Below are 16,742 nucleotides of genomic sequence, written 5' to 3'. Positions count from 1 at the left end.
CTTCGTCCTGATGGCATCACCATATACTCATGGAAGGAGGGTAGACAGTTGGTGTGGGACTACACATGTGTATCCACCCTGGCTGACACCTATGTACACTTCGGAGCTGATCAAGCAGGTGGGGCGGCCAACCACAGGGAAACAGCTAAATCACTCAAGTACAGGCGACTGGAAGGTCAATACCTCTTTGTTCCCATAGCGTCTGAGACGCATGGCCCCTGGGGCAAGAGTGCCTTGGGATTTCTCAAGGAATTGGGTTCCAAGCTCATTGACGTCACCAGAGACCCAAGGGCTTCCAGTTTTTTGTTTCAGCGCCTCAGTGTGGCGATCCAGAGGGGAAATGCCTGCTGCGTCCTCGGTTCCTGTCCAGAAGCGGAGGAGCTTCAAGAGATCCATAACCTTTAGGCATTTGTCTTGTATGTTTTGTAACCTTTAAATACACAATATAGGTAAAAAAAAAAAAAAAGGGAAGGGGGTGGTAGAGAAAAGCACACAGAAACTGTATTGGAGGGGACCTACATTCCCTCCAGTGCGTTATGTGTGGTTTCCTCCGAGGCTATGGGTCCCCCTTCTTCCAGCCAGAGGTGGTGCTCCCTTCCCTTTTAAATAATAAAATATATATATATATATATATATATATATATATATATATATATATATATATATATATATATATATATATATATATATATATGCGAACAAGCCTGAATGGTCCCCAGGACAATATGCAACTGAAAACTCACACCCCAGAAGTGACTCGAACCCATACTCCCAGAAGCAACGCAACTGGTATGTACAAGACGCCTTAATCCACTTGACCATCACGACCGGACATAATGAGGTGATAGCCGAGGCTATTTGAACCACCCCACCGCCGGCACTCGGATAGTTATCTTGGGCATAGCATTTTACCAAATCACCTCATTCTTTGGGGCACACGTGAGGAACACAAATGCGAACAAGCCTGAATGGTCCCCAGGACAATATGCAACTGAAAACTCACACCCCAGAAGTGACTCGAACCCATACTCCCAGAAGCAACGCAACTGGTATGTACAAGACGCCTTAATCCACTTGACCATCACGACCGGACATAATGAGGTGATAGCCGAGGCTATTTGAACCACCCCACCGCCGGCACTCGGATAGTTATCTTGGGCATAGCATTTTACCAAATCACCTCATTCTTTGGGGCACACGTGAGGAACACAAATGCGAACAAGCCTGAATGGTCCCCAGGACAATATGCAACTGAAAACTGAAACTGAGTTTTCAGCTGCATATTGTCCTGGGGACCATTCAGGCTTGTTCGCATTTGTGTTCCTCACGTGTGCCCCAAAGAATGAGGTGATTTGGTAAAATGCTATGCCCAAGATAACTATCCGAGTGCCGGCGGTGGGGTGGTTCAAATAGCCTCGGCTATCACCTCATTATGTCCGGTCGTGATGGTCAAGTGGATTAAGGCGTCTTGTACATACCAGTTGCGTTGCTTCTGGGAGTATGGGTTCGAGTCACTTCTGGGGTGTGAGTTTTCAGTTGCATATTGTCCTGGGGACCATTCAGGCTTGTTCGCATTTGTGTTCCTCACGTGTGCCCCAAAGAATGAGGTGATTTGGTAAAATGCTATGCCCAAGATAACTATCCGAGTGCCGGCGGTGGGGTGGTTCAAATAGCCTCGGCTATCACCTCATTATGTCCGGTCGTGATGGTCAAGTGGATTAAGGCGTCTTGTACATACCAGTTGCGTTGCTTCTGGGAGTATGGGTTCGAGTCACTTCTGGGGTGTGAGTTTTCAGTTATATATATATATATATATATATATATATATATATATATATATATATATATATATATATATATATGTCTGTCGTACCTAGTAGCCAGAACGCACTTCTCAGCCTGCTATGCAAGGCCTGATTTGCCTAATAAGCCAAGTTTTCCTGAATTAATATATTTTCTCTAATTTTTTTCTTATGAAATGATAAAGCTACCCATTTCATTATGTATGAGATCAATTTTTTTTTATTGGAGTTAAAATTAACGTAGATATATGACGAGCCTAACCAACCTAACCTAACCTATCTTATCTTTATAGGTTAGGTTAGGTAGCCGAAAAAGTTAGGTTAGGTTAGGTAGTCGAAAAAACATTAATTCATGAAAACTTGGCTTATTAGGCAAATCGGGCCTTGCATAGTAGGCTGAGAAGTGCGTTCTGGTTACTAGGTACGACATATATATATATATATATATATATATATATATATATATATATATATATATATATATATATATATATATATATATATATATATAATAAAATTTAGTCCCTCTCAACTAATAATTCCTATTTTGTAAATTATGGTAACCAACGTTACAAATATAGCCTACTGTGGAAAATCATGTCTCATAAACATCTACGTTTTCAGTGCATCAGACTCGAGAGGTTAGGTGGGTTGCTTGGGTTCGTACGTTTCTGGTTATGTAAGAAGGTTGGATTTTTTACGGAGTGGCAGATCAGGAGACCGAGCTGAACGGTTAGCAGACCGAACATAGCAGTAATATATATATGACATTTCGACTTTCAAATCAATAACTTTAATAACTAGAGAAATGACACCTGATCATAATTCCGTGGAAAACATTACCGTAGGGAGCCGGTCGGCCGAGCGGACAGCACACTGGACTGTGATCCTGTGGTCCCGGGTTCGATCCCGGGCGCCGGCGAGAAACAATGGGCAGAGTTTCTTTCACCCTATGCCCCTGTTACCTAGCAGTAAAATAGGTACCTGGGTGTTAGCTGTCACGGGCTGCTTCCTGGGGGTGGAGGCCTGGTCGAGGACCGGGCCGCAGGGACACTAAAAGCCCTGAAATCATCTCAAGATAACCTCAAGAAGGGGGTATAGGCAGTCGGGGATAAGAGGTTAGGGGCCAGATTCACGAAGCAGTTACGCAAGCACTTACGAACGTGTACATCTTTCCTCAATCTTTGACGGCTTTGGTTACATTTATTAAACAGTTTACAAGCAGGACAACTTCCCAGTCAACTGTTGTTATTGTTATAAACAGCCTCCTGGTGCTTCGGAGCTCATTAACTGTTTAATAATTGTAAACAAAGCTGCCAAAGACTGAGAAAAGGCGTTCAGGCGTAACTGCTTCGTGAATCTGGCCCCAGGAGGTCAAGAAGGATAAGAGGACTGGACTCAGGGTAATTATACATTGAGATGTAAGTCTCGTCCTAATCACACACACCTTGACCAAACACTCAGGAGGTTATCTTGAGATGATTTCGGGGCTTTAGTGTCCCCCGCGGCCCGGTCCTCGGCCCAGGCCTCCACCCCCCAGGAAGCAGCCCGTGACAGCTGACTAACACCCAGGTACCTATTTTACTGCTAGGTAACAGGGGCATAGGGTGAAAGAAACTTTGCCCACTGTTTCTCGCCGACGCCTGGGATCGAACCCAGGACCACAGGATCACAAGTCCAGTGTGCTGTCCGCTCGGCCGACCGGCTCAGGAGAGTGCGAAAGACTTTGTGTAATTTCTTTACGTAAATTTCGCAGATACACAAGTGTGGGATTTTGTCCTATGTTATGTCTGTGAGAAGTCATTACCATTACTTAATAACTTTAATGTAAATAAAACAGACAAGCGTGCGAGCGAGCGCATGCACATTACCTGGGTGAAGAAATGCTTCAGGAGTCAGGGAGAGAGCTGCGGGCCGCTCCAAGCAACTGCCTGGTGGACCAAACTCTCACAAGTCAAGTCTGGCCCCGGGCCGGGCTTGGGAAGTAGAACTACTCCCAGAACCCCATCAAGCAGGTATCAACCAGGTATCAGAGAAAGATCTGGGGGTTGATATTACACCAGACCTGTCCCTTGAAGCACACGTCAAAAGGATAACATCAGCGGCATATGCAAGGCTGATGAACATAAGAACTGCCTTCAGAAACTCGTGTAAGGAATCATCCAGACCCTTGTATACCTCATATGTCAGACCAATACTGGAATATGCGGCTCCAGCCTGGAGTCCATATCTAGTCAAACACAAAACGAATTAAGAAGAGGTTCAGAGGTATATCACCAGTCCCCGAGTCCCTGAGCCGAGAGGTATGAGCTGCAAGGAAAGATTACTGGAACTAAACCTCGCGGCACTGGAAGACAGAAGAGTTAAGGGAGACATGATCACTACCTATAAAATCAGGTAGACAGTGCAGATGAAGATTTTTTAACTATTTAACACGGGTGGTACACGATCAATGGGTCACAGGTGGAAACTAAGTATCTAAATGAGCCACAGGGACGTTAGAAAGCACTTTTTCAGTGTCAGAGTAGTTAACAGATGGAATGTATTAGTCAGTGATGTGGTGGAGGCTGACTCCATACACAGTTTCAAATGTAGATATGATAGAGCCCAGTAGACTCAGGAATCTGTACACCAGTTGATTGACGGTTGAGAGGCGGGACCAAAAAGCCAGAGCTCATCCCCCCCGCAAGCACAACTAGGTGAGTGCAACTATGTGAGTACACAGGCTCTAGCGCCCCCCTTCCCCCACCCCCAACATCACTGCCTGGTACAGAGGTGTCACCAAGTACACGCCAACTACCACCAGTAGGTTGACTGGTGGAGGTCGACCCCTACCACCTATTCACCCCTATTCACCAGGTGTGAATAGATTACACAGACTGTGAGATCGGAATAACACTACACAACAAGGTCCCGCAAATATTATGAACGACCGAGGTGAGGTGAACCTGAGGTAAAAACACTAATCCTGTGTGACTATAATATCTCTTCCAAGTGATATGAGGAGAAAGATTATGGGGTAGGACGCAAAGCAGTAATAGTGCCCAACCACTTGGACCGCCGGGGATACAACGGCCACCTGTGAGAAGGTCCACCCACCTCACCAAGCGGTTGGCTTATAATAACCAAATGGACATTCCATCTGCTTTCTTACGGGCTATTCATGCCCGTGCCACCTCTTGGGTGGCTTAATCTTTATCAATCAATCAATTCCATCTGCCTCACTATTTACTCAACTGTAATAAGTTTATTTATTTCCAGCATCTAGGAACTCACTTTCAGAATACCATTATCAGTGACAGATGCAGCCCAATTCCTGCTTCATAACGATTAGTTAACTCTAACATCACTAATTCCCATTAAATACAGTAATTAATATAAAGCAACAAGTAAAGAACCATGAAAGTAATAGTATTGCTGTACAGGAATGACAGAAAACCATTGACCAGGGGCCAGATTCACGAAAGCACTTACGCAAGCACTTACGAACGTGTACATCTTTCCTCAATCTTTGACGGTTTTGGTTACATTTATTAAACAGTTTACAAGCATGAAAACTTCCCATTCAACTGTTGTTATTGTTATAAACAGCCTCCTGGTGCTTCGGAGCTCATTAACTGTTTAATAATTGGAAACAAAGCCGCCAAAGATTGAGAAAAGATGTACACGTTCGTAAGTGTTTGCGTAAGTGCTTTAGTGAATCTGGCCCCTGACCTCCAAAGACCTGACGTATGTGAGCTTAGGCAGATCACACTAAGATACACAATTTAGCACGGGTGATAGCCAAGGAGATACCAAAGGGAGAGAGGTGAGAGATAAGGAAATACACAGACACACAAGGTTTGTGTGCGGTGCGCTGGAAGTGTCAAGGGTGATTGATTGATAAAGATTAAGATTAAGAGGTGGCACGGGCATGAATAGCCCGTAAGTGGTGTCAAGGGTGTGGTCGTGGTGGGTGTTGGCTCCGGCGAGGAGTGAGGTGGTGGTGGTGTGGGTAAAGATAGGTGTGGATGGTCATTGTGTCGGAGTCGGGTGTAGATGGAGGTAGTGTTAGTGGGCTCAGGTGTGGAAGGTGACAGATGTGTCGGTTGGAGAGGGGTGGAGAGAGTGGTACTGCTGGACACGTGGCAAAACACACTTCTATATTTACATGTAAACAAATAAAAACAATCGGGAATCACAGTCAGTATCGCAGGCGATGAGTCACAATAACGTGGCTAAATTATGTTGACCAGACCACACACTAGAAGGTGAAGGGACGACGACGTTTCGGTCCGTCCTGGGCCATTCTCAATTACCAGACAACACACTAGAAGGTGAAGGGACGACGACGTTTCGGTCCGTCCTGGACCATTCTCAATCGACTTGAGAATGGTCCAGGACGGACCGAAACGTCGTCGTCCCTTCACCTTCTAGTGTGTGGTCTGGTCAACACAGTCAGTATTATTTACGTTGTATACATCTTGTAGGAGACCTCTGGTCCTCTGGATGGAGGAACATCCAACGATCACTGATAACGTGTCCTGGCCTCGAGTCCTCGTAGGACAACTGACCTTCCTATTCACCCATTTCCTGCGAGGTGAACAGACGCTTCAGGTGAAAGGAAACATGGCCAAATGTCTCCCCGTACCGCGGGTATTTAACTGGATCTTAAGGTTGTGCGCTGATCACTGAACCATTTTCGACAATTGGATGAAGAGAAGTATTTCGTACGATTACATCCCCAGCAAACATTCCGATGTGGTTTTATAACCCAGAATAAGCAACAACAGTGTTAAGAAGATGTCCTTACAGGTGTATTGGGAGATTGATCGGAGGTAACCTCTTCTTGCTGGTTCGTGTTCGATCCCCGATGGTTTAAGTGGTTAGACACCTTGATTTTTATGTTGGTGCCGCCGGATGCGGCTAGTTTATTGTGCACCCCATACTTATCCTGTGAGCGGTAGCGCAAAAAAGGATTACAGAGGGTACAAAAGGTCTTTATCAGACCTCAACGGAGATTATTACATCAACAATTATATTTATCCTTCACAACTTATAATTATAATGTCAGCTAGTTACAGAGAATGTTCTATTTCAATAGCTATGTATTTACAGTTGGTCATTATACATTAATGGTATGTATTTTCGCTAATACATAATTGTTTGTGCTATGGAAATATCACAGTCACAGGGGAGCAGCTGTTTATTATTAGTCTTCACAATACACTACTTGCTTCTTAATCTCATATATCGTTTATCTACTGGAAGCGAAAGATGGATACAGTGCAAGGATTTCAGGTATTTTATCCTCAGTAATAAGACAGTTTGACATTCATACAACGTGAGTTTAGATTTACCTCTAAATGGCTAAATTTTATTACAGTCCAAGACATAATGTTCGAGTGTGTGTCTGTCTTTGTCCACACACTTTACACTTGGTTCATCTAGATCCCTATACAAACCGACCTGCCAGAGATACTTGTAGCTAAGTCTTATTCAACTGTGACAACATCTGTTAGTCTACTGACTTTGTTACTTGCCCCATACACATGTTTTGTTTGACACATGTCTTTGTGTTGAACAATGGACCAGCTAGTTCCAGTTTGCACTATTCTGCTTCAGATTCATCCAGGAGTTCTAGTCTTAACTATTCCTTCATATCCAGTCCTGGTATCCCTTCCAAGTACTATACAGTCATATTGCCTTAACGTGCTCCTGATAATTTCCTTACCTTGATGCTTAGATAATAACTCAAGTTTGGGTTTGTGCTTTCTCACTACGGGAATGGAATCATATTCCAAAAGATTTTCATCTAAGTTTAATTTAACATCAGTACGATTCGAACCCACATATTGTTGAATCCCAGGTTGCATTGCTTTTGACCATGTCTCGGTGTAGTGGTCTAGGGCGTATGTTTGGGAGAACCAAGTGCACGGGTTCGAATCCTCCTCATGGATCCTACTGATTTTGTCATTGATACGCCACATTAATGTCATTTCATTGTGGATTTTTATATATTTAATAATACCTCTAGCTAATACAGTCAAAGAAAACGCTATGAAAAAATTACGACACAAATGTGTAAGTGTATTATAAACATGTATAGTTTGTACACATGATATACCCATCATGAACTTATAAGAATTAAGTCAACTGCAGAAGGTCCATTGACCCATACAAGGCAGCTCCAATTTATATCCATCCAAATTCATGCATGTGTCTAACCTAACCAAATGGTGCCCACCCATTTGGACGGTCGGGGATTGAACGCCGACCTGCATGAAGCGAGACCGTCGCTATACCGTCCAGCCCAAGTGGTTGGACACTGGAACTATGGAGTGTTTGACATTATTTTTTCTGTTTAATAACTCCTCCCTGGTAAGAACTAAGCGATACAACTTCCCTTCTCCACCGCCTACATACATTGGTTCAGGTGTAGGTAAAATGCAAATTATTCTTCTAGTAAAGAGGAAGTATTTATGTAGTGGGCCTCATTTCCTTGTCATTCATAACTCATTATTCAAAGGAATCTCATTGTTAAGAAAAAATAATAAGATATTTAGTTTAAATTCTTTCAACTTTGAATTAAGATTTGGGTGCAAAGTATGTTATTCATATGAGCACCAAATATACTAATTTGTTTGGCCCGGCCAGTCAGTTACACGCAGCGTCAGACCTTCGAAAAACTATATAATAAATAAAATGACATCAATTAGAATGAGCTCTTATTGTCTATCCAATTGGTCCGGACTATACAGCGGCGAACTTACTTCACGCAGGTCTGTGTTCGAGTCCCGATGGCCCAAGCTCGATTCCTCCTCTCCCAACGCCTGTGTTGTCTTCAAATCCCGAACTAGTGCTATATCGTCAAACTATCTCATTCCCGGACAGAGCAGAAATGGTTGGGTACGTTGCCTTTCACCTAATGCCACTGTTCACCCAACACTAAATAGGTACCCGGGAGTTAGGGAAGTATTGTGAGGGTTGCGTCCAGGGGATTGTGGGGGGGGGGGGTCAGTAGTTCCACCTTAGGAAGGCGGACGTTGATATAACACTAAAACTGGGTGGTGAACCAGTGCCTTTAGAGAACGCCTGAAGTGGGGTGGTGAACCAGTGCCTTTAGAGAACGCCTGAAGTGGGGTGGTGGACCAGTGCCTTTAGAGAACGCCAGTAGTGGGGTGGTGAACCAGTGCTTTTAGAGAACGCTAGTAGTGGGGTCGTGGACCAGTGCCTTTAGAGAACGCCTGAAGTGGGGTGGTGAACCAGTGCCTTTAGAGAACGCCTGAAGTGGGGTGGTGAACCAGTGCCTTTAGAGAACGCCAGTAGTAGGGTGGTGAACCAGTGCCTTTAGAGAACGCCAGTAGTGGGGTCGTGGACCAGTGCCTTTAGAGAACGCTAGTAGTGGGGTCGTGGACCAGTGCCTTTAGAGAACGCCAGTAGTGGGGTGGTGAACCAGTGCCTTTAGAGAACGCCAGTAGTGGGGTCGTGGACCAATGTGAGGTCAGGACCCAGGGCCTCTCTGGCAGTGGCCGCGGCTTGTCGCACCTCGGAGTCGTGCAGCTTCGTGAGGTCCCTCCACAGCGGACACCTGGAGAAAGGATGGACACTGACAGTGATGAATGAGAGGACTGATATACTCTGTACAAAATTATACCAATTGGCTTTAAAAAGATAAATTCAAAAAAGGAGCAGACAAAACATTACATGTAATTAGTTGGTAGCAATGACCTTGTGTCACCTTTGAACAAGTACTCACCTAGTGCTTGCGGGGGTTGAGCTTCGGCTCTTTGGACAAGTGTGGTGTGAGTGAGGTATGACCAGACAACCCCGACTACTGAACCCTTTAATACACGGCAACACCCACATTGAGTAGGGTCTAAGACCTGAGAGAAGTATGTACCCCTCTACGTCATCGCTGTTCTTTAAATTAGCCCAACCCAATCCATTGTATCCTGACGTAACGAAAATAAGATAATTTTGAGCTTTATACGTGGTGAGGAGGTGGCGTGTCGTCACTATGTACACGCCGACACAGGTTTTAAACCCTACTGGGTTTAAAACCCAACCCAAAACACCCGAGAACCTACCTTACCCATTTTCTATTTCCTGTGGTCAGAACCACACCACTGACCATCTCCACGACGCAACCAACAACAGTTGTCTAACTCCCGGGTAACAATTTACTGCTATGTGAACAGGCGCATTAGATATAAGGAAACGTGCCCCACACGTCTTTGACGTACGGGACCATTTGGTTGTGTCTTGAGGGTCCTACCTTGGAGTGTTTCCGGGACTTAGCGTCCCCGCGGCCCGATCATCGACAAGGCCTCCTGGATGCTGGACTGGTCAACCAGGCTGTTTGACGTGGCTGCTCGCAGCCTGACGTATGAATCACAGCCTGGTTGATCAGGTATCCTTTGGAGGTGCTTATCCAGTTCTCTCTTGAACACTATGAGGGGTCGGCCAGTTATGCCCCTTATGTGTAGTGGAAGCGTGTTGAACAGTCTCGGGCCTCTGATGTTGATAGTTCTCTCTGAGTACCTGTTGAACCTCTGCTTTTCAACGTGGGTATTCTGCACATCCTGCCATGCCTCCTGATCTCATGTAGTGTTATTCCTGTGTGCAGGTTTGGGACCAGCCCCTCTACTATTTTCCACGTGTAGATTATTATGTATCTCTCCCGCCTGCGCTCAAGAGAATACAGATTTAGGCTCAAGCCGAGGGACTGAACAAATATAATTAGCCTTACTTGTCAGAAGGAATGGAACTCCTTTCGAAGTGGTCGTAGCCTCTTATTTTCTGCCTGCATATATAACACATGACGGTGCCACACGGACACGTCATCTTGTTGCAGCCCGCCTCCCCGACAATGTTCTGGCCACACTCTGGACACTTCCTGAAACGTCACAATTTGTCGGACAATTTCAGATTAGTCCAGTGACGGTTTTGGTGCTTGAAAAAAAAAAATTATTTATACAATAATGCAAGGTATCTAGACGCAAATTGAGCATTGTCCTACATATCACCTGCTCTTGAACCAATTTCAGTTACCTTAAAGAAAATTAGAGTATTTTAGACAAAAATGCTCCAGGCCGGATTTTTTTGTTGAAATTATGACATTATGATCCGTTAAGAAATTATATATACACCTACAAGTGTATCCAGCTTATCCGGCTAATTATCTTTTCTGTACATGTTCAGAACAAGAGTACACTGGTTGGTCAGTAAGCTATTGTGGTGACCTTAATATTTCCCCCACGGCTGACAGGCCTTTAACTCAACACCATATCAACACGTCATCAGTAATTAAAGGTGTCCCCCCATTAAATAGATCTCAACAGTACATTTAGATATTACTAGTTAACAAGCCTTGTTAGACCGACCTTATCATGGCTCTCGACATCTCTTCTTCAATTTTGAGTCGGGCTTGCGTCTGGTGATCTTTCTCGACCTCATTACAGCGGAGCGGGACGTGGGTCTCTTCCTTACACAACCTGGCCATGACGCGTCTCACTAGAGTCAATACATGGTGACGACATGGTGTGTGTATTACGGGCTCACCATAGTCCGTGCTACTTGGAACTTATTCCGAGTAACTGAATCTATAACAACAACAACATAGTGTCTGTGTGTGTCATGTTAGGGGTAGCTAAATGTGTCTGTTGTCTCCCCTAATACTGTATTTATCAATGCTATCCACTTCGAAGCTTTGCGCTTTGCACATAAAACATATTTTTCGACCGACGTATTGAGGAAATTAATTAAATAGAGGGAAAAATATGAGCAGTTGGTACGCACTCGTAAGTTCAAACAGCTAGTCGATGCATTGGAAAGAAAATGGTAATTATAAGGAGTTACTATTTTATGTGGCATAGGGGTGACATGTGACCCCACTGATGTGCTGTTATTACCGAGGTCGGGAGTCTAAATTTCTTACAAGAGGGATGTGACTTTACAGAACTGAGGACACATGGTATTATGTTGTGGGGCCCTCTCAACCTCGTGCCCCCAACCCAGGGAACCAGGGGGTATTCTCTTGCACCATCGGTCTGTGTCAGGTTCGGTTAAAGGCAGTGTCCTGTGGAGGCAGGAATGTACTAGATGATCCTTAAGTGACTTTCCTCGTCTCCAGGCCAGAATTGGAGGTGTTTGGGCAAACCTAGGCCAAGAAAGGTCGTCCCCATAGGATGCAACTTCCTGAAATCAAGGGTGACCTGAGCTCAAGACTTGCTTGATTCCGAGTTGATCAGTCGAGACACAAGTATTGTAGTGTAGTGGGGACTCGTCGAGGGTCTCGTTACTACATTACAGGAAGGTGGATGAGCCGCATTTGGCGTTCTCCGGTGAGCTGGACTGTTGATGGCCAGCCTGTAAGCATGTGGAATTTGTAAGAGATTCCGTAACACCTAGAGAGGAGTTTTGCTATCCTATCATCAGTGAAAGCTTGCAAATCTGCAGTGATTTTCTTCTCGAGTAGAACTTAATTCGGTGGTGTCAGTAGTGGGGGTGACATTCCTAGCTTGTCATTCAGTAAACGTGCGGTGAACTAGTAGCAGTGTGGGGGAAGTAGAGATTATTAGAGGTGTTAGAACACGGGAAGTGTACAGTGGTAGACTATATTGAGTGGTACTCCTGGTACATTGTGATGATCTGGTACTCCAGGCAACGTCCTGCTGTTGTAGTTGTTTAAGATTCGCTACTTGAAACAAAATGTTTCAAGTAGCACGGGCTATGGTGAGCCCGTCTCAACGTCCTGCTCCTCACCAGCCGGACCTTCACTTCACTTCATCGCAATATTCTCGTGCAGGAGCTAGACGCAACAGCACTCAAAGTTTGCTCATGATTGCTTTGCAAAGATGGATTAATGTTACAGATGATGACGTGGTAATTGATGAATTTTTCTTATGTTTATGTTGATCATGACAATATTTTTTCAATCAATGAACTTGAATTTATTTATTAAAAATCCAATATATTTAATCAATTTAGAATGCAGACGATGAGTCACAATAAAATGGCTTAAGACATGGAGACTAAACCACACACCACAAGATGAGGAGACCACGACGACGTTTTGGTCCGTCCTGGACCACTATCAAGTCTATTGCACACAGTCGACTTGATAAAGGTCCTGGACGGACCGAAACGACGTCGTCTCCTCATTTTCTGATGTATGGTTTAGTCTTTTAAGTTAGAATACTTCTATTTTTTACCTGCAAGATTCCTTGAGACACAGCGGGTTCCTACACACTAACACCTTGTCGTTAGGGTCGTCCATGATAACGGCGTAGGTGCAGAACGGACAGGTCTCAAGATTCCTGAGCTTAGAGACTCTTATCACTTCCTGCTGCCTCCGCTCCTGGGTCTTGGTGAACTCCGTCGGCGTCATCACCTTCAGCAGGACCTTGTCTGGGTACAATGCTGCACAGTCTTCGTCTATGCACTTAAAAGACGTGTGACCTTCTCCTATGCAGGAGGCAATGTACCTGGGAGTGGAAGGAGGTTCTTAATCCACTAGGTAATTGGATATTTATTCAGAGCTAGTTTATTAACCGGGCAATTAACTCACGTTATAATCTTCCCACTTGGTATGCAGAAATATAAATATTTAGAAACTTTTTTAAGTGTCTTTCTAAATGTTAAAATGCTGAATAATATGGACAACAATATTTAGATACAATTCTGTATATATTCTTGGATATAGAGAATTTTATATTAAATCTGATATTGACGTCAGTTTCTGAAATTTGGATACAAGTTAACCTCCATTTTTTTTATTTTTATTTACAGGAGTCTAAAGGATTGACTTAATGTAGGTGAAAATAAAGGGTCTCGCATTACTCATAACTGATATGAAGTTCAAATGAAGTAAGGACGAGTTCTTACCTTGTGACGCAGGGTATGTAGAGTACCTGTGGGGGCCACTTACCGTTTGACGCAAGGTAGGCAGTACCTGTGGGGCCACTTACCGTGTGACGCAGGGTACACAGTACCTATGGGGGTCACTTACCGTGTGACGCAGGGTACACAGTACCTATGGGGGTCACTTACCGTGTGACGCAGGGTACACAGTACCTATGGGGGTCACTTACCGTGTGACACACGGTACACAGTACCGGTGTGGTCTCTGGGGGGAGGTGCAGGTCACAGTGTTGAGGCCCAGGATCTCCTCCTCCCGACACACCACGCACAAAAACAGCTCGTACTGCGCACTGTCCTGTGAAGCCAAACATGTTATTGCTAAGCTTGACCCGTCAAGGTGCTCTCTCCTATTCCCTGCGTTACAGGAGACTTGATGGGGTAATGGGCAGCCTATATTGATGTACGAGGGTTCACGCGAGGTCATTGCGGCTTTATTAACGTTACTCACAATATACATCTGTGGCAATATGACTGTGCAGACAATGAGTCACAATAACGTGGTTGATCAGTTGACCTCTAACCCACGCATCTGAAACTCAAGAAAGAACGACGTTTCGGTCCGTCTTGGATCATTATGAAGTCGTTTAATGGCGCGTTATAAATGTAATGGATGCTAATATATCGCTATTATTGTCAAAATTTGACATTGTCTTAGTATTGCCAACATTTTTGTGCATATTCATCAGTTAGAAGAATTTTGAGGAATTTGCCCACACTAGTGTGTGTGTGTGTGTGTGTGTGTGTGTGTGTGTGTGTGTGTGTGTGTGTGTGTGTGTGTACTCAACTAGTTGTGTTTGCGGGGGTTGAGCTCTGGCTCTTTGGTCCCGCCTCTCAACCGTCAATCAACAGGTGTACAGATTCCTGAGCCTATTGGGCTCTATCATATCTACACTTGAAACTGTGTATGGAGTCAACCTCCACCACATCACTTCGTAAAACTTTGTGTGTGTGACACGGTACTGCGTACTACATCACTTTGTGTGTGTGTGTGTGTGTGGGTTTCCTGTAAAAACAATTATTGGCACTGTGCTCGGTGCCTCCGTGTAGGTTGGGGGTGAACGTCGGGGTATGATAATTTTAGCACATTGTGGTCCAGTGGGCAATGCAAGAGTCAGGGGTGGCGCAGGACGCCGGTTCGATCCCACCGCCCAAAGCTCTTGTCTGACATATCACACTATTGTGACTTCATTGTGTACATAAAATTAATATTTTGAATTATTTTAAGAGTTGCACATATGAGTGAATCTAGGCTGAGTTAATTGCACACTTCAGTAGTCAAGATTATTATGTAACAGATACCATGCCGATCTCGCTCTATAAACTAAAAAAAAAACATTCGTTCAATCTTACGACATGGTGGTTATGAAATAATAACCACCCACCGGAGGGAGCCGGCCGGCCGAGCAGACAGCACACTGGACTTGTGATCCTGTGGTCCTGGATTCGATCCCAGGCGCCGGCGAGAAACAATGGGCAGAGTTTCTTTCACCCTATGCCCCTGTTACCTAGCAGTAAAATAGGTACCTGGGTGTTAGTCACCTGTCATTTGCTGCTTCCTGGGGGTGGAGGCCGGGCCGCGGGGACACTAAAGCCCCGAAATCATCTCAAGATATATATATATAACCCTTAATCTGTCAGTTAAATTCCCACCTCACAAGCACCTTTAACTGCACAAGAAGGATATCCGCACCTCCGCTGTTGGTTCAAATATATTTAAGTTAAAGTGAGGATAATCCCTGAAAATAACAGCGGGTAGCAGAGGTGTCCCGGGAATAAATGACGATCGCTATAGATGGAATGATTCAAAATTCTTTGAGTCGGGGTCAGGAAGCCTGTGTTTGTGTGTACTTCAGGCTTGTGTGGAGGTTTTCTCGATAGTTGACGTATTCGCCTTCCCCAGAATGGAACCCCACAACAGTTGCCTAACTCCCGGGTGCCTATCTACTTTAACCTGAACAGAGGTATTAGGTGAAAGAAAACACCGTACATGGTAAATTATAAAAGTGGCACAAAAGAGCTTAATTGACTGTTGAGAGAAATATGGTTAATAATGCTTGCGATACGAGAGCAGTGAGAGGAATATTTGTTCAAATGGCCGGTGTGTGTGTACTCACTTAATTGTACTCGCCTAATTGTGCTTGCGTTGGTTGAGCTTTGGCTCTTTTGTCCCGCCTCTCAACTGTCAATCAACTGGTGTGCAGATTCCTGAGCCTACTGGGCTCTATCATATCTACATTTAAAATTGAGTATGGAGTAAGCCTCCACCACATCACTGCCAAATGCATTCCATCTGTTAACCACTCTGCACTGAAAAAGTTCTTTCTAACGTCCCTGTGGCTCATTTGGGTACACAGTTTCCACCTGTGTCCCCTTATTCCGGTACCACCAATGTTGAACAGTTTATCCTTGTCAACCCTGTCAATACCCCTGAGGATTTTGTAGGTAGTGATCATGTCTCTCCTTACCCTTCTGTCTTCCAGTGTCGTAAGGTGCATCTCTCGCAGCTTTTCCTCGTAACTCATGCCTCTTAGCTCCGGGACTAGTCTAGTGGCATACCTCTGAACTTTTTCCAGCTTCGTCTTGTGCTTGACAAGGTACGGGCTCCATGCTGGGGCCGCATACTCCAGGATTGGTCTTACATATGTGGTATACAAGATTCTGAATGATTCCTTACACAGGTTCCTGAACGCTGTTTTGATGTTAGCCAGCCTCGCATATGCCGCAGACGTTATTCTATTTATGTGGGCTTCAGGAGACAGGTTTGGTGTGATATCAACTCCTAGATCTTTCTCTCTGTCCGTTTCATGAAGTACTTCATCTCCCATTCTGTATCCTGTGTCTGGCCTTCTGTTTCCGCCGCCTAGTTTCATTACTTTGCATTTACTTGGGTTGAACTTGAGCAGCCATTTGTTGGACCATTCATTCAATCTGTCATCCTCTGTTTCAATCCTCCTCATAATTTTTGCGTCATCAACAAACATTGAGAGAAACGAGTCTATACCCTCCAGGAGATCATTTACATATATCAGAAACAGT

At 44.6% G+C, this 16,742-nt stretch overlaps 1 protein-coding gene across 2 annotated transcripts in view; it reads right to left on the bottom strand.

Moving 5' to 3' along the window:
* Positions 1-6,969: 6,969 nt before the first annotated feature.
* LOC123769751 (E3 ubiquitin-protein ligase RNF216) overlaps positions 6,970-16,742 on the bottom strand; it is a 30,695-nt gene continuing 20,922 nt past the window's right edge. Inside the window, exons 4-9 of one of the 2 annotated variants that reach the window (XM_069301453.1) lie at positions 13,901-14,001; positions 13,836-13,859; positions 12,998-13,270; positions 11,168-11,278; positions 10,534-10,680; positions 6,970-9,372 (exon numbers count right to left, since the gene is read on the bottom strand). In XM_069301453.1, the coding sequence (XP_069157554.1) occupies positions 9,246-9,372; positions 10,534-10,680; positions 11,168-11,278; positions 12,998-13,270; positions 13,836-13,859; positions 13,901-14,001 (783 nt within the window). In that variant the 3' untranslated portion in view covers positions 6,970-9,245. The other variant, XM_045760989.2, reaches the window with a different exon arrangement.

This window comes from Procambarus clarkii, chromosome 45 (genome assembly GCF_040958095.1).
Source record: "Procambarus clarkii isolate CNS0578487 chromosome 45, FALCON_Pclarkii_2.0, whole genome shotgun sequence".
In the NCBI taxonomy this organism is placed as follows: domain Eukaryota; kingdom Metazoa; phylum Arthropoda; class Malacostraca; order Decapoda; family Cambaridae; genus Procambarus; species Procambarus clarkii.
The sequence above is the reverse complement of the archived record's forward strand: the minus strand, read 5'-3'. Positions and strand labels throughout refer to the sequence as shown.